Source organism: Platalea leucorodia (assembly GCF_965183815.1).
Source record: "Platalea leucorodia genome assembly, chromosome: 17".
NCBI lineage: Eukaryota > Metazoa > Chordata > Aves > Pelecaniformes > Threskiornithidae > Platalea > Platalea leucorodia.
In genome coordinates, this window is record NC_138839.1 from 2,088,991 (window position 1) to 2,111,721 (window position 22,731).

At 41.0% G+C, this 22,731-nt stretch overlaps 4 protein-coding genes across 6 annotated transcripts in view; 2 read left to right on the forward strand and 2 right to left on the reverse strand.

Moving 5' to 3' along the window:
* PLCH2 (phospholipase C eta 2) overlaps window positions 1–8,101 on the reverse strand; it is a gene marked incomplete at both ends in the record, with an annotated part of 126,733 nt that extends 118,632 nt beyond the window's left edge. Inside the window, 2 exons of the mRNA XM_082328908.1 lie at window positions 4,509–4,611; window positions 8,016–8,101. The remainder of the gene's footprint in view (window positions 1–4,508; window positions 4,612–8,015) is intronic.
* On the forward strand, window positions 6,974–11,846 carry PEX10 (peroxisomal biogenesis factor 10). 2 transcript variants are annotated; one of them, XM_082328911.1, is made up of 6 exons: window positions 6,974–7,084; window positions 7,354–7,434; window positions 7,950–8,356; window positions 9,152–9,327; window positions 9,634–9,766; window positions 10,636–11,846. In XM_082328911.1, the coding sequence occupies exons 1-6, from the start codon at window positions 6,979–6,981 to the stop codon at window positions 10,705–10,707; spliced, it is 975 nt and encodes a 324-aa protein (XP_082185037.1). In that variant the 5' UTR covers window positions 6,974–6,978; the 3' UTR covers window positions 10,708–11,846. The 2 variants fall into 2 exon arrangements, with proteins under 2 accessions (XP_082185037.1, XP_082185036.1); XM_082328910.1 differs by having other exon boundaries at window positions 9,631–9,766; window positions 10,636–11,482.
* A 139-nt stretch (window positions 11,847–11,985) lies between these two features.
* RER1 (retention in endoplasmic reticulum sorting receptor 1) lies at window positions 11,986–21,375 on the reverse strand. 2 transcript variants are annotated; one of them, XM_082328912.1, is made up of 8 exons: window positions 21,283–21,375; window positions 18,005–18,090; window positions 17,345–17,449; window positions 16,091–16,190; window positions 15,540–15,618; window positions 15,298–15,433; window positions 13,029–14,423; window positions 11,986–12,085 (listed from the first exon to the last, which is right to left on the reverse strand). In XM_082328912.1, the coding sequence occupies exons 2-7, from the start codon at window positions 18,083–18,085 to the stop codon at window positions 14,334–14,336; spliced, it is 591 nt and encodes a 196-aa protein (XP_082185038.1). In that variant the 5' UTR covers window positions 18,086–18,090; window positions 21,283–21,375; the 3' UTR covers window positions 11,986–12,085; window positions 13,029–14,333. The 2 variants fall into 2 exon arrangements, with proteins under 2 accessions (XP_082185038.1, XP_082185039.1); XM_082328913.1 differs by lacking the exon at window positions 11,986–12,085 and adding an exon at window positions 18,410–18,489 and having other exon boundaries at window positions 13,617–14,423; window positions 21,283–21,359.
* MORN1 (MORN repeat containing 1) overlaps window positions 21,342–22,731 on the forward strand; it is a gene marked incomplete at its 5' end in the record, with an annotated part of 53,520 nt that continues 52,130 nt past the window's right edge. The window contains 1 exon segment of the mRNA XM_082329205.1: window positions 21,342–22,025. Coding sequence (XP_082185331.1) covers window positions 21,342–22,025 — 684 coding nt within the window.

Consider the following 22,731-nt stretch of genomic DNA (forward strand, 5'->3'; position numbering starts at 1 on the left):
GTTCAGTCACAGAATCAGCCAGGCTATATTACTTAACCGGTATTTTATTTAAATATCTAAGGTTTATTTTACATTCAACTTCTATTATCCAAGTCAGTTTTAGTTTTGGCTTAGTATACCTGTGAAAGCTCAAGGCTCGGGTTACCATTTCAGAATGAATGCGCTAGTCTCTTGTATTGAAGAAAGCAGTTGTCCAGTTAAAAAAGTCTAAACTTAAATCATAAATGTGGTTTGCTTCATCCCTACAAGCTCAGAGAATCTAAAAAACTTCGGACTAACAGAATTCCAAGGTTCCTGAACATTATCATGAACAAGAGAAAATATTACCAAAATAAAACAAGTATTAGACGTCCTGCTCTTTCCATTCCCTCTCTTAAAAAGACAAAAGCAAAAGTAGTAGCAAACTCTGTTGCAATCATAAAGCTATACATATTCCTGCGGTAGCATATTATAAAATTTGTTGCTAACTTCTCAGAGTGAGCAAAAGTGTTAGAAGTACACCAAAATGATTCCTGAAAAAGAAAGCAGCAAATTAAAATAAACCAAAACCAAACAAAAAAACCACACACCTTTGTCTCCTCTCCCTGGACAGTGCAGACAAGCTCTCCTAGCTTCTTTGCGGGGTGCATCGGAACCTTCATAAGCGTGACAAAAAAAGGGAGGGCGGGAACTGCAAAGTCTGAAAGCGAAGGCTCCGCCCCTGCATTTTACATGTTAAGGGCTCTCAGCTCACTGATCGCGGAGCAGCTCTTACAGTCCTTATTCAAACAGTTCAGCTCCAGGGTAACAAGTTCAAAGTGGGAGGAGGCAAAAGGAATCAGAGGGTGGTAACAATCCTGAACAGACATTTCGGTCCTTTTACATCTGCAGAACCTGTTCTTCAGGTTGGAAACTGAAACATCTGCCTGTTGCCGTGTTTGAAAGCTGCACTCCAAACTTCTATACTAACAGGTCTGCAGAGGTAAAACCATATTTAATAATGCACAGACAAGCAACATGTGGGAAGAAAAGTTAATCATTACTGTGCAACGAGTTTGTTTTACATTTTGGACTTCCTTATGTTAACATCAGTGAAGCAACTCACTCCCTTACCAGGTCTGTTATAAGGAAAAGTAGAGAAGTATGCAATGGAAATAAAATCTGCACAGAAATTTGTCTTGCAAAAGCTTAAGTAAAACACAGCGGCTAAATTTTAAGAGATATGGCAGTTTTCTGCAGTTGCCAGTATCAATCAGAATACAAAGTAGAAGAAACAGATTTTTCTTGCAGATCACTGTGCAACAACTAACATCAGTCTGGTCTTGCTGTACGGGAGGAGGGGAACAATTAGCCATGTCAATCCCAGGGCCTTTTACCGTGTCACTTCCGGTATCAGCTGAACCATCACATCAGTAAAGGATCATAGTGTGCCAATAATCTGTATAACTCTCATGATACAGTGTATTCAAGAGACTTTCATCGCGTTAGTAAGCAGCATTTGAAAGGTATGAGAGCCTCAGGTCCTTAAAGTACAGCTACTGCCTTTTTTCAGCTTAATACACTTAACTGCTTAGTATTAGGTTAGGAAAAATTACTGGTTTATTATTTTGATAAATATATTGCATATTTCTTCTCCTTACAAAAACACACTACTTGTACAGTCTGCATTTAGATCAACTACTTCTCTCATTCTAAATCTTTTAACTCATGATTTTAGTTTTGCCAGAGGATGGAATTTATGGGAGAAGCAGGTTTGGCCTGGATCTACAAGGGATAATCCCAGACCATACGAAATACCTTTTTTGGGGGGGGGCTGGGAGGGATGGTGGTGGTAAATAATTCTAATTGTAGAATTTCCCTCTACTGCTTCCCAGTCCCAGCAGTAATTTTGTTGGGAGGTTTTGTCTGAGGGTTGTGTGTCCCCACACAGGAATGAATACATATTCTTATTTGGCGGATTATGTATTCCCCATTGTACAAAATAGTATTGCCTATAAATGTTGCAGTATTCATTAGCCCAAATTCTATGCATAGCAAATTCTGCAAAGTAAATGGGAAAAAATCTCAGTGCAAAACAACACAGAGGGCTACATTCAGAAGATCTAAAACTTTCTACACAGCAGAAACATAAAAAAGAAAAGATAAAAACAAAAGGAAGAAACACAACATTTGCAAATACAGATTGATAAAACTTCCTTCAAGTGAGAGGTGAGCCCAGCTACACTAACACATAGAAACACTGCACAGCACTGGAACAGGAGCCATCTCATCTCACATTCATGCGACTATCAAGAAAGGATCACTTACAAATCCATTTTCATAGAATAACTCTGCTCTTTCAAAATCATTATTCTCCAGAAAGGAAGTATGCAGAATCATATGGAAGTGAGAAAATGGAAGGAAGAAGTAAGGCATAATTCATTGAATACTCCACACATCGCAAAACATTTGCCAATTCACGTTTCCTCCCTCAGACTTTGAAGAAGTAGCCAGTGCTCCTCACTTCCACATGACCGCTGAACAGCATCATCTTCAGTCTGTACATGTGCGGAACTTGAACTCACTACCAATGAGTTTCAGCCTCACTTCTATCAGCAGTCACAAACCGGTGTGCAAATTAACACTTTATAGTCCTTTTGGTTAATAAGTCCAGCTCCACAAAATAAAAACCTAAGAAAACTGGTTTCCTGCAACCTCCTTAGAGAAAGAGAAATTACCTGAATTATGCAGAATGAACACAAGTTTGAGTTTAGACTGACACCTGCAGCACAACACTGGCCCTCAACAGGCAGTGTCTTTTATTCCCTTGCAAATCTAGTTTCAAGAGAAGAAATTTCATCACATGACATATGGCAGCACAACTACCAAGGCACTAACAGGAAGAATAAAGAGAAAAACGTGAGAGAAAGAATAAGGCAAAAGTGGAAGGCAGACCAAATTAAGATCTCGCTCACTAGTCAGGTATCCTGAAACTCCCCAGAGCTTGCAGGATTGAATGTTTAATATTAAATTATTTCACTTTGTTACTTCTCAACTAACAGTCCTACCTAATGCTCTTATTTATTTTTTTGTTTTAATTTGCCTGTTTTGTATTTTTCCCTGAATATTCACACTTCTTAACTGTTACTTGTTTATGAAGAGCAAAATCTTAGACTACAAAACATTCCCTTAATAAAGAACCACTAAAAAAACTCTGTCCACTGTAGAACTATTCATAAGAGCAACTTCTTAGCAGTAGTGAGGCTTTGTCCTCCAACAACAGCAAACTGTCCAAAAGCATATATGAGTAGCTGTAACATGGATACAAACAGTTTCCTTTTTTCTGAGAGCATTCGGGAGCTTGTCATGTGTAAAAATAAATATATTTCGGTACTTCATTTTTCTTATAAACAACATATTGACATATACACTTAAAAACTCCAGAGCACTTAAAAATACAACCTGATGCTGCATGGGAAAGAAAGACCTGTTCTAGGAGAGAGAACACTGAATTAAGAGTATTTCCAACTTTAATATTAGTTTCTAGATGTCATATCACCTCTTTGTCTCTCAATTTATCCCATCTTCTAAGAAGAGATAGTGATATCAATTTATTATGTATTTTAGTGACAAAAAAAGAAGTATAGAAATATCATTACTGTTATACACACATGCCAATGCAATTTCTCATATGAAACACAGCAGCTGCCTAAACAATTTGCAATGCTGGAAATCAAGAAATGAAGAATGCATTTCATTACTACAATAATCAGTTACAACACATGAGAGGTGGAAAGAGAGATCTATCCCTCTTTTACTTGCAACTTTCGGTGCAAGCGAGCAGCTGACTAAAACAGAGGTTCGAAAGTTGTCTACCCAAAATGGAGAGGTTATTTGGCATAATGTCATCTCCTCAGTTCAAAACAAAAAAGATGTTTTGAATTATTTTCTAGATTTGAACAACTCTCCTTCTTTGGAGAGAACATGTTTATTGCCGTACTCAACAGAACCCCCACCCTTCAAAATATCACAAACCAACTTAACTTTCAAAATATAACAAAATCCATTTAATTTGTCGAGAATGGTCACACACAGAGAAGTTAAACGCATGTTTTAACATTTGTGGGAACAGTCTTGGCAGCCTGGAACCCAAGGTGATAAGGAACAGTTAGCATATGAATTCAAAAACATCAGTAAATAATTAATGAGTTGACACATAAAACACTGATGCAAAGAACAGGCACTGCATACAAAACAGTTACCACACAGCACTGAACTGCTTACAGTTTGGATTTTCAGCTGTTATTAAGGTCAGTTTGGGTTTTCTACCACAAAAAGTAGGAATAGACCCCATAACCAGTTACACAAACTTCTACTGGACCATAAGAGTTTATTACCTCATTCTTCTTACAGCTTTCAGATACACTTTGACTGTGCTGTTAAAAATAACAAACTCTACTAAAAAGAAAGAGTATTATTTACCACACAATCCCCCCAAACAAAGAAATTTTTAAGGAATGAAAATCTGACCTTCAGAAGCCTCAACTTACCTTCAGCTTTATAAATGGTTTCCAATCTAATAATTAAGGGCTCACTAGCCAGCATTTTAGCTTCACAAAAAAAGTCTCTTGAGCTCTTCTTTGGTTTCTTGACCTATAAAATAAGAAAACCATATTTACCCACTTCAATAAAATGGCAACAAACCTTGACCCTGCACACTTAGTGAAGCATATCTCATACAGAGCACAAATGAGAAATTATACCTAGCACTCTAATCAACTTCTCTAACAGTTGTTCACAACCAAGCAGATATCGCCCTAAGCTAGCAGCTCTAACAAAGTATCACTGTTTACTCCTAACTCCCCCTAGCTTTCTTATGTTCCAATTTTCTCAGGTGCAACTGATTTAAAAGATATTAACCTCCTGATTGCTACAGAAAATCATAGCACACAAGACAAAGGAAAAACTACCTGTCACAGTCAGTAGAAAGATTAAACTATAGTTAGAATGCACTTGTTGCACTGCCTGTGCAATGCTGAAATAGCAACCAATATTTTTGTGGTGAGAAAGTTACCAAGTCCTCTAATTTTAGCCACAGACTTCCCACATTTGGTATTTTTCTTAGAAACGGAGCTGTTGGACACACGAGATAGCATGGAAATACAGCTCTCACTTTAAACAACAATCAAAACACACGAGAGTACGAGGTGAATTGGAATTCTGAATAAAAATGATCCAAAGATTGGCCAATTGGTTTTAGCTTCGTATTTTTAAAAAATGTTATAATTTAGAGTAGCAGCTTCAAGTTTCTTAACTTGGGACATATCAGATAACCACGATATGTGAAGATTTAAGTGGAAATCGCACACTAGATGTGAATATCCTATTTCTCATGGGATATTTTCTTATGCTGGTGCTCCCCCTGCTGTTTTACTAAATAAAATGTTCTAACTTTTTTCTTTAAATTGCATTGATTTTATAGCTACAGATTGAACAATCTGCAACTTCATTTATGTCATACACCCTTCCATACACTAGCAAATAAAAATTAAGTTGCACCTGGAGCAAGGAGGAAGAGGACAGGAATGCATTACTTAACTGTAAGATTCATCACAGCTTTACCTATAATTTACAACTTTGGGTACAGTTAAATTAGAACTTTGACGTCACAAGCTGCGTTGCTAGTAACAGACTACCGAAAGCTAAAGGACTCCAAATATCCAGCTTACTCGTGTTTATGTTTGTCAGTAGGCAGCCTTTCTTTCTGCTTCTCAGCACTGAGAAGAAAAAAACAATTACAAGCTGCAACTCTTTCACATTACTTTCAAGTGAGTTACTCCAATATTAGTCTGTAAACTCCTCTGGAAAACAGCTATTTTAATCGAAGTGAAAGCAGTTTTGTCAAATAAATCAATTACATTGCACAACTGTTTAACTTCCCCTTCACTTAAGCATGTTGTAAAACTGAATTTATAACTGCACGACATTAAAATCTGCTAAGAAAAAAAACGTGTTTTGACGAAAGTGAATGTATCAGACTTCAGGATGCATATAGGCAGCAAACATCTTCAGAATGCTGCTACCTTTGTTAAAAAGGCCACTGTTTGTAGGGAGCATACCATTTTTTTTGAACACTAGCCACACCTGCACCAGCCTCATCGCAGCAATGGGATTCTGGCTGTCTCCATCAGGAGGCCAATAAGCCTCACGACAACAAGAGTCACTGGACAAGAATCCACGCTCAATTCCCTAAATAAACTAGGGACTAGACACAACATTAAGAGCAATTAATCAGAAACACTGTTGACTAAGGCCCTAACGCTTATGTTCGCTCATCCTTCTCCCTCCAAATCCCGCCTTTTACCAGTGAAGCAACCACAACAGGAAAGCATCCAGCGGACACGCTGGGGCAGATGGATGCTGAGGGAGAAGCAGCGCTGTGCTCCGCAAGGCTGGTCCCTTCAGCCCGCACAAAGGTGCGCCTGCAGCCGGGGCACCGGGGAGGCTGGCAGCCGCAGGGCAGCGCTCCCGAGCCTCACGGCGGCCGATGCACCGGGCAGGGGAGACCCCGCAAGGGCGGCTACCGGGGAGCCCGGACTCCCGCCTTCGCCTGGCCCACACAATTTACCTCAGCCAGACGTGGCCCGGGTTCCTGGGCCGCCACTGCCGCCCCTCGGGGCGGAGGCGACGAGCCCGGGCCAGCCTGCTGAAGAAGCGGGCTGAGTGAGGCAGCCAGGGCTGCGGAGCGGTAACGAGCCCAGGCGCTAGCTGGGCTGCGGGACACCCACCCTGCGGCACCGAGGGGAGCCCGCCAGCAGGCCGCCTCTCCGCAGCGAGGCCGCACCGCTGCCAAGGGCCGCCAGAGCGGCGGCCGCGGCGGGAAGCGGCTCCCGCCCTTCATGAGGCGGCTCTCGGCCGCCCGCCCCCCGCCTGGGCGGTCCGCGGTGACGCCACATCCCTGCGCCTCCCGCGCGCGGGCGCGGCACGGCCCTCACGCAGCTGCGTCTCCCTCCGCCCGCCATGGCGGCGGCGGGCCCGGCGCGGCTGGTGCGCTGCGGGCAGAAGGACGAGCTGTACCGGAGCGGGCTGCGGAGCGGGGCCGGCACCGCGCTCCACGGGCTCGCCGGTAACGCCTGCCGGGGGGGGGGGGGGGGGGGGGGGGTTCTCTGGGGCTCGGCGCTGTGGCGGGCGGGCGGAAGTGCAGCGACATCGTCCGTGCCCCCACATCCCCAGCCCCCTGCTACCTCACGGCGGTCGGAGGGGGCGATGGAGGCGGGCCGAGCCATCGCGGGGGCGAGGGGGCGTTAATCCCGTGTCGGAGAGAGATTCCTGGGAGAAGGGCTTAGATCGGCGTGAATTTCACCTCAAGTAACGGGAAGGACCCCGATCCCCTAGGTGCCAAGAAGTGGCTGGAATGGAGGAGAGAGATGGAACTGCTTTCTGATGTAGCCTACTTCGTCCTTACCACTTTGTCAGGTATCCGTATTTAGTATTTCTCCTAACGGTGTGAAAAATGAGCTGTCTGTCCTGGGCGGCTGCTGTTTGTTGGTGACCACCAACTGGAACGAGACCACTTGACAGTGATTTTCTCTAATGGGGGAGGGGGGGGTTTGTTTGGCTTGTTTTTCTTTAAATGCCTTCTATTAAATATGAAACTACTAAGTTGTCAGAAGTTTGAGTTCAAATGCAGCAGTTTATCAACCCAGGTATGTTCTTTTAAAAGCAAAATTTCTTTTTTAAAAAGGGATGCACGATACCGTGAAAAAGTATCCCTGCTTTAAGCCTAAAACGCTTGCAGATACTGATGCTGCAGATGCTGATGTAAGCATAGCACTCACCTCATTCAACAGAAACCACCACCACTATTTCTGAAACTCTGAAACCTGACGTGCTCTGACCTGAGCAGCCTGTCACCACTGCTCAGCCGTACAGACAATGACGTTGCAATTGCCATCTGACCCTGCCTGTTTTCTGTTACACGCATTATTTAGGTTATCAGACTCTGGGTGAAGAGTATGTTAACATTGTTCAAGTTGACTCAACCAAGAAAAGGGTACCTTCTTTTCTTCGACGGGCCATCTTCGTTTCTCTTCATACTGTACTACCCTATTGCTTAGAAAAGGGATTGCTGCATCTGGAACATGAGTTGCAGATAGAAGCTGATGAGTCCAGAACCTCGCAGAGCAGCCCAGCGCTTGGCTTATCCAGTAGGACCTTAATACGAAACTGGATACAGAAACAAGTTGGGGAGCTTACAGAACAGCAGAAGAAAACAGTCTTACAAATTGTGTACGTTCTTAAACAATGCATACCTGTGCTTCATCGACTACACCTGGCAGTGTTCTACATAAGTGGCGCTTTTTATCACCTGTCTAAAAGAATCACAGGAATCACGTATGTAAGTGGATGTATTTCTTGTTTGAAGATGGTGTCCACTGCAATATTTTGGTCTCTTTCGGGATGCCATGTATGTAAAAGGGATATAGAATTTGGCTGTAGCTGATTATAACATGGGCAGAGCAGACTGGGTGAGAGGGACGTTTTTAATACAACATAGAGGGGTTGTGAGTCCCTGCAGTTGAAAGGTTATGGCTAATAAATGTGAACGCACTGTCAGAAGTTAATACCCTATGTAACTTCATGACACTATCTAGTCCGGTCTGTCTTCTACAAATACACAAAAAGTGAGAAGTGGCTTAATAAATCCATGGGAAATACTTAAGTATAGTTTTGAACAAAAATCAGTACGTGTTTAGATAGCATTTTTCTATGTGAAGAGCTTAATTTCACATGGTCTTTTCAGTATCTTTCCAAAAAACACCAGCCATTGGCCCAGAAATGTGTGTAGACAGATGAATCCTCAACAATTCCCAATGTCAATGTGGAAAAGAGGTTTTGACTATTTGCTCAGAGCTACATAACAAAACCAAACCGATTAAAGCAGCAGCTCTGATGGACAGACAGACAACTCAAGACAGCTGATCCTGGCACAAACAGCAGTTAAGTGTAGCCTGACTGAATGAGATGCATCCAGGACACGAGACCTCCTGAGAGACAGCAGGTTGATAAGTCCTAGAAACGTGTCAATTTTGACAGAAATGAGAATCCCAAATCAAGAGTTTATTGATATGGGGGGGGCATAGTTTCATTGAACTGCATTAACAAAACATTTCTATTTCTGTGGACTATGTAGCTGCATTTTGGAGGACTGCAAGGAGAAGATCAGAGTATTCGATCAAGTTACAAGTTTCTTGGAATAATTTCACTCTTCCATCTTCTTCTAACAATTGGTGTTCAGATGTACAGCTTCAAACAGAAGCAGAGAGCAAGGCAGGAATGGAAACTACACCGCAACCTAGCTCATCAGAAGTATGATGGTTTTTACTTACTAAGAAAGAGGTAGAAGCAATGGTGGGAAATGTAATAGCTTTCATGAACAGGGAGAACGCTGGTGTGACACTGACTTAAGTTAGAACCTGATGTAATGTAACGTTTGATGCATTCCTCACTGTTTTAAGCATCTCTTAGATTTAATGCTTTGCTTTCACATTTTTGAGAACTCACAAAAAAGGGTTAATACTTGAAGATGGGGTTTACTTTAGGACTGTGTTATCACATATTTCTCACAAGCAGGCTAAATAAAATTAATTAATATATAACTATGTTAACTAGAAGTATGACCAAGGAAAAAACTACTGGGCGCCACTCCCGCTGCACTTTGTGTCTAGAAGAACGGAGACATACAACAGCCACACCTTGCGGCCACCTGTTCTGCTGGGAATGCATCACGGAGTGGTGTAACACCAGAGTAAGTACGGGAGGACAGAGAGAGGCTGGAAGGTGTAAACGTGATGAAATTTCTACTTGAAAATACCTGTCAGCCTGGGTGTTGAAATAATACCCTCTCTCTCACTCAGGCACCCAAAATCCCCACCCGAGACTTTACCACAGATAGATAGAGATATCTATCTATCTATCTATCTATATATAGATATAGATATATATACCACAGATAGATAGAGATAGATAGATAGATAAAATAACATATATATATGTTATTAGAATAGAATGACTGTACATTACATAGACGAGGTAAACAAGGTGAGCAGTTTTCTGTTGCAACCATTGAAATGCAATCGGACTACCGTGGAAGTCAGACACAAAAATAATTCCTTTATCTACAGACCTAGGCTGTAATTCTAACTGCAAAGAAACAACAAAAGTGATACTGTTCTGAAGCCTTCTTCACCTGATTTCCAGTAAAAAGGAATAAATAAGTTGCAACCGAACTGAACTAGCTCTTCTGCATGTTATTTTTAACTTGGATTTTGCTCTGGATTAATGAAATACAACAGAATTTTCATCTGTTAAGGATTTTATAGACATCGTGGAATAAGACGTTCGTTTATTTTCTCTAAAGAGTGAAAACTGCTTGCCAGAAAAAAGGCATCAAGTGTTACTTACAAATAAAATCTTTGCCACAGAGGCTGTGTCTGTGCTATAACTCAGACATATTACTGCAAGCTGGGTAAGCTTGCATCACAAACCAGACTGAAAAAAATGTTTAATTATGGATACTGATTATTTTCTAGAAGTAGCTAACAGTTATATTTGGGGTTTTTTAACTTTTAAATGCAGCAATTCAGTATGCCTATCTAATTTGTTTTCTTTTTGTAGACAGAATGTCCACTGTGCAGAGAGAAGTTTCATCCTCAGAAACTGATCTACCTACGTCACTATCAACTGTAAAGGAAAAAATCTATTCTGTTTCACAAGGGCCTCAGCTCTTACACCCTTTATAGTTGTCATACAGCGTGAGTTAGTCCAAGAAAAAGACTTTATTATAAAACTGGTAACTGCCTGTGCAAGGTGGCACTTCATTCCTGTTTTACAGAATAAATCTACTTCTGCCTCTACCCTTCTGTTTCTTCTAACATGGTTCTTGACCACATTAAAAATACATCTTTCTAAAAAGTGCTTAACACAACCGTAAGTTTTCTTCACGTTGGACAATGAAAAATTTAAATGAGATTCTCATTCTCTAAATTTAAGTGTGAATAACGAGTCTTCCAACCTTTCATAGCATGCTTAAGGTATTAGTAAAATTCTATGATTTGTAAGACTCCCTTTCTCCTGTAACATAATAATGACTCCATACACTAGACTTCGGGGGAAAAGGACAAAAGCTGTACAGAAATCCTTAGTTTAACTGCAGTTCAAGTTCTGATAATAAATGTATGTCATGTACCACTCTTTCCATAACAAGGTTACCCATAAAGTAGGTTTCCTTCATTTGACAAACTGTGCATTTCCCTTAGATCAACAGAAGCAATAAGTGCAAACCCCCAGTAACGCAGACTACTCTGCACACTGATCAGTTAATGTTCAGCTTCCAAACTCAAAGCTTTTCTCTCGCTATTACATGCCAAGACTTTTGTCTTGATGGCAAGTATTGATACCAAGTATTCTAGACGTTTAGACTACAGCAACATAACAAGTGGTGTTTCAAAAAAGCCCTAGTATGTATACTCACAGAAACTAAGCTCAGCTATAAAATGTTAGGTTTATAACACAGTTTAAGTTTTGGCTGTGTGGTGTTTTCTACAGTCTAACGCAGCTGGGGAAGAAGCTGACCAGCCACAAGACCCTCTCCCCTCTTTATGGCAATAGGGGCTATTTCAGGCAAGCCAGTATTTTAGAGTATAAAGGAGGAGGGATTCAGCACCATCACCTTGTCAAGGTTTATTCCCTTAAGTTATTATTAGTTCAGTTATACAAGTATTTGGGGCAGCAGGGAAAAAGAAAATGATTGTTACTTGTTAACATATCTTGTCATTCTTGCATGATAGAAAATGTGCAAGGTGAATTTATTTGTGTTGTTGAAATACAGATGGGGAGAAAAAGCCAGATGATCCACTCTGTGGATCATGAGTTACGGTTTCAATCCATCTTTCACAAATGGCACTGAACATGGACTTGGGGTGGCAGGCGGAGGCGTGCTACAGTAAGAGCACTTACTTTAAGATGGGTATTTGTACTGCAGAGATGCTGGTTAGCTAGTTAACAATTAAATCTCCAAGTGTTATCATAAAAACTCCAATAAAATTAGTTTCACTTGTCATCATACCTATAAATGGAAGAAAAAATAGTTGCTGGCAACTATGCAAACACTTTGTCATTACTGTACAAAAGTGATTTTCAGAGCTGCAATACCACCCCTTTCTTACACCAGAAACTTTCAGGCATCCCTCACCTATTTAAAACTGCCAGTGGAAGAAAAACGGTCCGTATCACGAATCAAAACATCCATATCAAACAATCCATATCAAACAATCAAAACTACCTCAGGAAATCACTGCCTGGTCTCCTTACTAAGAAAACAGGAAGGAAAAACACTTAGTTGCACATGAAATAGGAACCCGTCGATGACTGGGAAGTATCTGTGAAATTGTCAAGCCCAGTTTTTCATGCATTCTGTATGGGTAATTTATTTTTAGCACTTGTAAGTGATAAAAAAGAGCAAAGTTGAACAAAATGCCATCAAACTTGGCTGGCCGTTGCATGCCGAGAGTCAGCTAGGAACTATACTGTTGTCCCAACATCATCTACAACCCATATCTGAAAACTGTTAATCCCACTGAATGCAGAGCCTCTACGCCTGGCTAAGAATGAGAAGGCATTCATCTCAAACTGCCACCAAAGCGCGAAATTAAGCAGAGGTAAAAATACCTGATTTGCAATGGATGCTGTTAACACTCTGTTGTTTAGTAGGAGTCATCCCAGTTGCTAATTTTAACATTCATAAACGTAATAAACATCGTATTTCCTCCCCAATTTGCCCACATTATTCAGAAACTCCAGCAAACCTGAAGACAGCTCCTCCAAGTCAGGACTTTCAGATTTTTAGGCAATGAACTGCAAGCACCCATGACCGGTACTTTTATAAGGCCCTTTCTGCACACTGTGTTTCCATTAATTTTAAATTTTGACATAACTAGTTTCCACACTGCTAATAAAACAAACACACACAAACAAACAAAAAACAACGGGTCAATGTGAACTAAAACTACCTGTCATTTTCCCAGGGTTACTGAAGGCTGAATTCCAGAGCTCCGTAATGACTTCATTTGACAAAATCAGATGAAAGGGTTCCTACATACATTTTCCAGTGAGGTGTCTGTTGAAGTTGCCACTATTCTCCATTCAGAATCGTCACAGAGCTAATCTTTTCCTACTTTCTGCAAGTGAATGCTCCCTGAAGAGTTCAAAAGGCATTGCATGAAGATAAATTCAGGGCAACCATTACTGAAAAGGAGTCATAAACACTGTTAGATCAATATATGTATATAAAGATAGAGAACAAGTAAAGGGGGACACTGTCTTTTAATAAATTTTGGAATTAAAAAGTCACTTAATAAAACTGCAGTTGTATCACATGAAAAAATTTACATGCAGGTCATTTATCTCTCTTTTTTTTTCCCCATAGAAAATGAAAAGCTGTGTTAAAACCCACACCGTTCGTCTGCTATGGCCAGTTGGGCTATGTTCTGAAGGGGCTGCATGAAGTCAGCTTAAATTAATCAAGAAACCCTTAAGTATGAAAGAAACTCCAACTAATAACAATTAAAATATATATATATATTTATAATTCCAGGTCCTCAAAGGAAATTGTGATAGAGTTTGAACAAAGTTTTGAGTCATTACGAAAGAGCCCAATTTTAGCATCTGCTAGGAGATGCAATGGTGAAACTGGCATTGAAACCCAACACAAATGAGTTACTTTAGAAGCTGTACGAGTACTTTTTGCCTACTGCAAAACCCATAATTTAGGAGATTTCTTATTCCTACCTATATTTGTTTGGTTATAACTCAGTAATACCATGCATTTAGGAAACTGGCTTAAGTTCTGCATCTATTTAGGTCTACTGTATTTTTCCATGAAAACAGCATACGGCCATGAAGCAGAAAACAGCATCATGTGTGCCATTTTACATTTTTCCTCCACATACGTGCACAGCACTTCAGGGTGATATTGAGCAAGAGAACTATGTAAAAATATCCAACTCTAAGCCATTAATCTCTCCAGGGCAATGGATCCTGAAAGAAATACATTATCCCAAATCCATGGGATTATCCACAGTTTCTCCAACTTCTTACAAAAGATAATAAACTCAATGCAATCCGGTTAGAATGCCAGTTTCTTCAAGAAACTGATATTTCAGATAAAAATAGCAAGATCCTCTTAAAATGAAAATTCAACCGCTTTGTCACCACTGTGTTAATCATTTTTTATGAAGAAAAAAGGCATTGTTACAATGGCTCAAAATCGTTCCTTTAGTTAGAAGTAGAATTGGTCAACAGGTTGATTGCATCTTCTAGCTAGCAAAGGTCTTTCCCACATCTTCTTTCCCTTTGTATTTCCTCTTGCCATGTGTGAAGGGTATATATCTGTACTTTATCATGTGCTGTAAAGAGAAAAGATCAATTTTTGAGGCAAGAAACTTACCTAGTATTTACAAAAACGTTTCATAATACACATTGTAAATTACAAAGTCTAGAAAAACAGTTCTTCAGTATTGTAAAGGTAATGAAATAGCTAATCATACACCAGTTTACATCGAAATAGGGGTATGAGCCCAACCTTATAAGTCTCAAATTTGGATATACCCAACAACTTACACAGTACAGTGAAGATTACTGATTGGGCGAATCACAGGAAACTGGAGAGAGCATACAGGTATTAATTCTCTACTACCCTTTAATCTTTAATTCACAACTTTGCATAACAGTACCCATCCAAAATTCTGAATGTCTGGGAAAAAAAAATTCGTTCTCTTTTTAAAATGCCAACAAACCATAAGTAATTTGTTAAAAAAGGTCTCAATGACTTGCCTATGTTCTTCTTCCCCTTCTCTCCATCTACTTTCTCGCATCAACTTGTCAGAACTTCCCTTTTCACCCATCAGAGATCCTACAAGACCTCCTCATTAAAGACAGCCTTAGTTAAATGAAGAAAGGAAGTGGATGAGAAGTTAACTCATCCTGTATAAAAAAAGATACTGAATTCTAAGACTGAAACCTTTTGAAAGCAAGCACAAAATTCTTTAATGCAGTGTATGAAGACTTCTTTTACGGAGTATTTTTGTTTCCCATTGTCAATACTTGCTCAAAGTTGCAAATATGCAACTAGTGTTCGAGTGTTAGTTGTTCAAGTTCCTCTAGTAAAGAAGCCTGTGCAATACATTTAATACCTCTGAAGTGCTCAACTGGATGGACAGTTTGGATCAATACTGTAAATTCTGTCATCACAAATGCTACTATCTATTCTTGGCAAGTTACCTTGATTTGCCTCTTCATAGTGATACAAAATAGCATAATGAAGTACATCACAAGGATTGGCCAAAAAACAGGAACGTTGAAAGCCTCGAAGAATGTACATGCCATAGCAACCAGGATTCCTTTAGTGGCAGAGTGCCTTAAAAATAATATTAACAATTAATCCTTCAACCTCAGCTACCACTAATTTGATGCAGATATTTGTATTTTTCAGAAACAGAGCATGGGCAGACAGATCCACTCACCAGAATTTAAACTCTGGAAGCCTTCTAATGAAAGGCCGAAATTCTTCATTTTGCCTTGTAGGTAAGGAAGGACCATCATCTGAAAAAAACAGGAAAAAAAACCAAAACACACAAACCCCCTCACACTAATTTTCCACACTATTCGGATTCCAAATTTTTTTTTATTAAAAAACAAAAAAGAACTTTCACTGTTACACATACATTCCAGTCACAGTGACTGTTTTAATGTAACTTAACAGTGATTTCCCGAAAGAAAATAGGTAACAGAAATGAATGCCAGGTCACTTGAGTTATTTTGGGAAGAACTTAAGTCACATAAACCTTCCTTCAAAACACAGAAAACTAATACAATATGGAATATGTTCAAGTCTTGAAAAAAAAGAGAGAGAAATTTTATATTAACTCCTGATGTCAAGTTGTATAGATTTTTTGCAAGTCTAAAAATACAATGTCATGCTAAAATTGCACATCTTTACACTACTGTATCAGACAAAAAGAGCTGAAAGTTTGACTAAGTTCAAAATTATCGCAAAATGAACTATTCATCATACCTGAATCTTCCATTAAAGAAGGGTCTACCTTTGGCGACAAGAAAGCTATGAAGAGATTTAGATGGTAGATTCCCAAGGCATATGTCACAATGTACCAACCCTGAAGCAGGGAGGGAAAAAGAGCCAAGATTAAGGTCTTCCTGAAAACCATTTTCAGACACTGTTTTTTCAACAAGATCAAACAACCTGGTTTTTTGCTTCCTTGAGAAGTGCTTTCCTACATCCTCACATTAACACGAAAAGTTTTCTGGACTTGTTAAAAAAAATATTAAAAATTCTCACTGGATAAAATAAGCATTCTGAACCTATGACAAGATGAAATCACCTTTATGAATCTATTTCTTTGATTTATGTACTGGCAGGTAACATATGTAACAGTTTTCATTTAAAGCTACCTAAATACCAACCAAACTTACTGCAATACAAATAAGCAAGTTGAAAAAATAAAATCTTTTAGCCTTTTTAAGCTAGATGTTTTCTAAGGTATACTACTGTAAACCTAATATGTTAATCAAAACAAGCCTTAAAACATGAGAGTAGTACAAATGCCTCATGTATTGACAGATTTAACAGGAAAGGCTTTCTCAGGCATCCGGTCTCTATGTTCAAGATGTAGACATCATAAAAGCAGCATAAAAAAAGTAAACAACATAAAACCATCACTTTTTTAATCATCTTTGCGGGCTTCAGTCTCTTAAATCTTCCTATTACGACCACCTGCACAGCTTTCAGATTCAATCTGAAATCTTCAGTTTTTGGGAATAACAATTCTCAACTTCTTAACTGAACTGCAGATTGGCACGAAATAGAGGCATCTGATTAGTGGAGAAACGGTCTGCCGCTGGCCTGCAGTGATAAAACCGCTGAAAAAGTAATTCTTTACGGTTTGCATGACAGAAGATAACCACTGGCTCCTGAACATGTTGTTACACAGCTTTAAAAATAAAAGTAAGAACTTAATTGCAATAGAGTTTTCAGAGGTTTATTATGTAATTTCATCAGAACTAAGGGAGTATTTCCACTTCCTGTTGCCATCAGATGAATAGCCTCAAGCATTCGCACATTCTCCATTCTGAAGCAGTAAGTTTAACACCAACAAGACGTGTTCTTTCTTCAGACTAATTTACCCTCTACTGTGTGCTAAATGATACCATATGGAATTGCAAAGTAATACCGTACTTCAAAAACTGAACACAAAAAATAGAACAGCAATGATATCTAAAACTAGTTTAGCAGTAAATCCAGTTTTCTTACCTGCAGTAAATAAACTCTAATCATGTAGATAAAACTCAGACCCAAAGTTACAATCCATCGCACTGCAGTATATGGAGTAGATTTGTCTAACCAGGACTGGTAGATCTAGGAAGAAATATAAAGTGTACATCTGTAAAATACATGATGCACAATGAATAATGTTTATTACAGGGTAGCATTAGGAATAGTAAGTATTTGTGAAGAGTAGTTTGGAAAGGAGAGTAATGTGAAACATTTGTATTCTTTATTATAAAGAAACTTAATTAAACATAAACATACTTACAAACATTTGAAAAGCTCTGTATTTTTATAAAAGCAAATAAAAAAATTCCTCATGATTGGGGCATCGTAAAACAATTTAAATTTTCAATATTTTATGCAAGCTTATTTCCTGTAAGATGAATCTGACATGAAATCTGAAGTCACTCATTTGTGACAATTAAAACATATATTTTCACTGTGCAGTGTCACATATACACACATTATATATTCCATTAAGCTATGTATTATGACATTTGTTATCTATTTTTAAAAGGCTTCAAAAGAAACCTTTTGTACAGATTTTAGTATTTCAACAACTCATCCAAAAAGTAATGAGTTTAAGAAGCTGCATTGAGACCTGCTTCGAATGGAGTCGGAAAAACCCTACAGAAAACCAACCTGTCCAAGTCTTGAGAAAAATCTATAGACCACGGAAGGCTTTCCATGAACAGACTCGCCAATACTGTCCCCTTCTGACATGGTTGCTGTGGAAACAAAACATGATACACAGGTAACATTTAAACAAAAATCTAAGGTCAGTGAAGCTTTACAGTACATTATCTGAACCAGCATTTACACATGATACTCTTTTGGATTGCCCTCTTTGAAACAAACTATTTTTAATGAAGTATTCTTAAAGAGAGGACATTTATTCCAAAAGAAATTGATTTCCAAAATAAATTGTCAAGAAAGCAAAGAACAGGGTATTTTACAAAGGCAAGACAAGATCCAATCCATTTTGGGGAGGGGAAAAAACCAAGTCTATACAGAAATGCAGGAACGAGCCTCGTTAGACATCTTCACCTTGAGAAGGCGGGAGCTGAGTTATAACATCTAAGCATTGAGATATGAACTGCAGCACCACCCTCCTGTCACCTCAGTTTCTAAAGGCAAAGAACAAAACCAAAATAAGTATTTTTTTTTTTTCCAAAGCTCCTTAGGTTTTTTAAATACTGAGTAACTAGATAGTGAAGAAGTTTAAGTTCAGGACTCTGTACGTGAGTGGTTACAGACAAAAAGCTCCACCATAAGCACCTAACCCAAAACACTGCCCACTACTAGAATTATTCAATGACTTTACCTGTCTCTTGAACAGGAAGAGCTTAGCAGTCACAGAAAAGTTTTATGCATGAGCAAAATTGTGTAGTAAAGGGGCCAGGATACTGAACCCAGCTAAAAAATTAACCAAGGGAATTATTTTTTAGTACATGCTTCTGCTACCAATTCAAGATCTTTATTTTTCTTTTCAGTTAAGTTCAACTAAGTTTTACAGTTCACTTCAAGATATAAACCAAACAAAATAAAATGGATTCTAAACAGAAACATTTTTGCCACATCACCAAAAGCAACCCCTGACATTACTTCCTGGAGTCCTCATCTGTGGGTGGGACTACATAACTCTGGGATAGTGGGAGTACTTTCAGCCCTATGTTAATATCTCAAGATAAAAGATATGCAAAACATTACTAAATCAGAAAAATGTAAATTATCTTAGATGCTGCAATACAGTGACTGCTGCAAAAAATAATTTGAGACCAAGGACAATCTGGGGAGGCACAGAACCTTAAAGCTACGTATTTTTCCTGTAAACATCTGAAAACTACATCCTATGGAATAATTGGTAAGTACAAAAAAAGGAGTCCTGTTACACTTCAAAAGATAAGGGGATTCATTATGAGGCTTCAGGAGCTGCAGTCCACTTTAATTGAAGCTATAGATAAAAAGGAAAAAAATCAAATAGAAACTCAAACAATATAGATACAGACTTTTTCATTACAGGCAAAAGTAAGGAATTATTATTTTCCCCATTCACTGCACTGCAGAAGAAAGAAGTTACTCAGCATTATTAGCTGAGCATAATTTTGTGCTTTATTTTGGGGGTTTTTTGAAATGTCCTTAAGCATAAAGCTGTAGCAAAAAGATATTCAATGTATCGATCAGATAGCAATTCTCTAAAGATCATGAATATCAAAACTCCCATATTCTCAAAATTAATTTTACAGATACATCTACAGCAAATATGGGCTATAAGTAGGCCTAACATTACAATCTTGTAAATATTAACCTATGCAGATCAAGTGAAGAATGACATACGTAAAGCTACTGATGGCTTTATGATGGAGTAGGCATTTTCCTGGGCGTAACAAAATTACATTATATGTGATTATGTATGATCGTTTATCATACATACAGTCCTTCCGTAGCAGACCAAGAAATACAACTGCTAACACTGCCTGTTTTACTGAAACCTCTCACTGGCGCAGTTTAAGTAGCATAGACTGAGGTACATCACATGACACAGTCTAGAATTTTTCTTACCATTTTAAAACATTTACTTAAAGAACATCTGTAATTAGACTATTATCAAGAAAAGCAGTCTTTGGCAGTACTTTGAAGGTAGCTTACAGTTAGAACGCAAGTCAGATCTCATTGGTTTAAGGGAATAATTAAACCTAAACAGTAGCAATCCCTCTTTCACAATGTAACATTAGACTTTACTGTTCCACACAATGAGTTATGAAAACCCTTCAGCCATTTCAGCAAAGCCAATAAATCAGAAAAATATACAAAGATTAATGTGTGGAATAGTTTGCTACTAGCAGAATACAGACTGCTACTAAAACTGAACCATATTAAAACATTTTTTTCTGCTGAAAAATACCACGCAGGTGAATGCATGACCTTCAACAATTATGCTTTTTACCACAATTGTTATGGTAATATCATTACAAATACCACTGCATCGCTGAGTTCTTAAAAGTGACAGGACCTGAGGCAGTAAAGAAGTGTAACTTATGCCTCACATCGCATACAGAGAGGTAGCGAATTTTCAGACAACTCTCTGATCATAATACAGATTTTTCTTAAATTTAAAACACACCTGAAGCACATAACTAGCAAAAATATATTACTGCTCATACAAGCTTCCTTATCTCATAGAGGAAACGTTTTTGAAGAGCAACACGCTAAAGTGATTTATTAACAACAGGGTGAATAGATAACCACAGGAAAATAACCCCTTGGTTGTGCAAACTGATATTTTTATCCTAAAAAGGCACTGTTTAATTTTATCCACGACAACAGCAGCCCGGTCCGTCTGCCCGGCGCCCACTGCTGCCTCAGGAGCAGGGGCTGCACGGCACCTGCGCTCCTTGCGCTCAGCCCCAAACGCGGGCTTCGTCCCCCCGAGCTGCCCCAAGGCTGCGGGACACAAGCGGTAAAGACGCCTCGGGAAGAAATCAAAACGCACGAAGGCCGGCACTGTTCTGGCACAGAGACCAGAACGAGAGGCCCCAGGGGCCGGAGCGGGGCCCGCTGAGGTGAGGAGGGCCCGGGAGCAGCACTGGGACGGGCAGCGCCTCGGCGAGCGGCGAAGCGAGCCCTCCGGCGGGCCCGGGCGGGCCGGCCCAGCGCGCCCGGCGGCAGCCCCGCGGTCCCCGCAGCCTGGAGGCAGCGGCCGGCAGCGCGGCCCGCCGGAGCTCCCAGGCCGCGGATGCAGCGGTGGTCGCCGAGCCCGAAAAAGCCCCCGCGCTCCCGGAGGGGCCCCTCGCTCGAGGCCCCTCCCGCCCGGGGACTGTCACCGCCTCCGCCCGCCGGCCCGCGGGCGCAGGCTCCCGCCCCTCCCGCCCTGGCTCCGGCCGGGCCCCGGGCGCCGCCGCGGGGCTCCAGCTACTCACAGCCGCCGGGGCCGGGTCCTTCCTTCCGCTCCCCGCCCCCCGCTTCCACAAAACCCAATATGGCGTCACTGGCGGGGAGAAACCCGCTTCCGCTACCGGGGCAAGGGGGCGGGATAAAGGCTCGGTACTGCCCCGCTATTGGCCCCGGCAGGGGGAAGTGGGCGTTGCCGCCGTGCCGGGCGCTGAGGAAGGTGGCGGGGCGTGTGAGGGGAGAGGCGGTTGCCGTTGCGGTCCCGCCTGCGGGCTGCCGCTGCGCTACCGGCAGAAGCAGCGTGCCCACCGGCCGGCCGGCCGGCGCTGCGGGCGGGACGCGGCCGGCAGGGGCCGAGCACGGCGGTGCCCTACGCGGCCGGCGCCGCTGCGGCTTCCGCGCCCTTTGGCGGCCGCGCAGGCGCCGGCCCGCTCCGCTGCCCTCAGGGGCGGCCCGGCCCGCCCCGCCCCTCGCTCCCGCGCAGCCAATGAGCGCGCAGAGGCGGCTGCCGCGAGCCGGTGCCGGGGCAGACGGCGGGAGGGCTGCGAGGGAGGGGGCAGCGGCCCCGCGCCTCTGCCATCCCCCCTTCCCGCCTCGCCTCGGTGCGCGTGAGGTAGCGAGCCTTCCCCGGGGCGGCCGCCGCCGCGCTGGCTTCCCGCCCAGCGCCGCCTCAGCCTGGCCCCTCGCCTGGAGGGGCGAGGAGGAGCCTCGCACGACCGCGAAGCGCGGGTTCTCCTTTAGACGAAGAGCCCCTAAGCCCACGCTGCCGTGCGTAGGCTAAAGTAAATACAAACGCTTTTCCTCTTAGGAGTTTGTTTTATTTTCTATGCTAGCGTTCTCGTTTTATGCGAAGGTAGTGTAGTGGCTAACGCTTGAGCTTCTGGCTGTTTCTGTGTAGTCTGTAACGCTTATAATGGCCTTTAGATAGTTAAGAGCCTGGGTTCCCACTACAATGTAAAGTGAATATAAATAGTAAGCAAAGTAATATATTTGTCTTCACATAAACGTTGTTTATACTGAAATTTTAAAATAGGTATCCCTGAGTAAAATTAGCACTTTTACTTCTGTATTAGTAGTTATAAAATACTCAGCCTAGTCTTTGTTTAAATAATTTCAGTTGTCTTCTCTTTTAACACAATGGGTGGGGGGGTGTGGAGGCCTCAGGTGGGTCTTGTAAGAGGAATTGAGGCTTATTGAGTGTGCTCAGGGCCCTGACCTGAGGAGCATAAATGAATTGAGTTTGCAACAGTCCTTTTAGTTTCCTTTTTTTTTTTTTTTTCCTTTTTAAATAGGGTCGTTTGTAGTCTTTAAACCTTTTGCATACTATAAGACAGAACAAGAAGGCAAACAGATCCCCTGTTTTTACATGATACAGTAAGTGATCGTTACCTGTAAAACTAGAACAGTTGTAGAGCTTACAGACTGCTGTGAAAGTCAGGTCCTTGACTTCAAGAAGTTTAAAAACTGCGATTCCATTC

Coding starts and splice junctions, on each gene's coding strand:
- PEX10 (XM_082328910.1), top strand. CDS start 6,979: ATGGCGGCGGCGGGCCCGGCGCGGCTGGTGCGCTGCGGGCAGAAGGAC. Junction 7,435..7,949: donor CGTCCTTACCACTTTGTCAG/GTATCCGTATTT, acceptor CGCATTATTTAG/GTTATCAGACTCTGGGTGAA. Junction 8,357..9,151: donor GAATCACAGGAATCACGTAT/GTAAGTGGATGT, acceptor TGGACTATGTAG/CTGCATTTTGGAGGACTGCA.
- RER1 (XM_082328912.1), bottom strand. CDS start 18,085: ATGTCAGAAGGGGACAGTATTGGCGAGTCTGTTCATGGAAAGCCTTCC. Junction 17,450..18,004: donor TTTTCTCAAGACTTGGACAG/GTTGGTTTTCTG, acceptor ATTTCTTCCTAG/ATCTACCAGTCCTGGTTAGA. Junction 15,434..15,539: donor CTTCCAGAGTTTAAATTCTG/GTGAGTGGATCT, acceptor ATTATTTTTAAG/GCACTCTGCCACTAAAGGAA.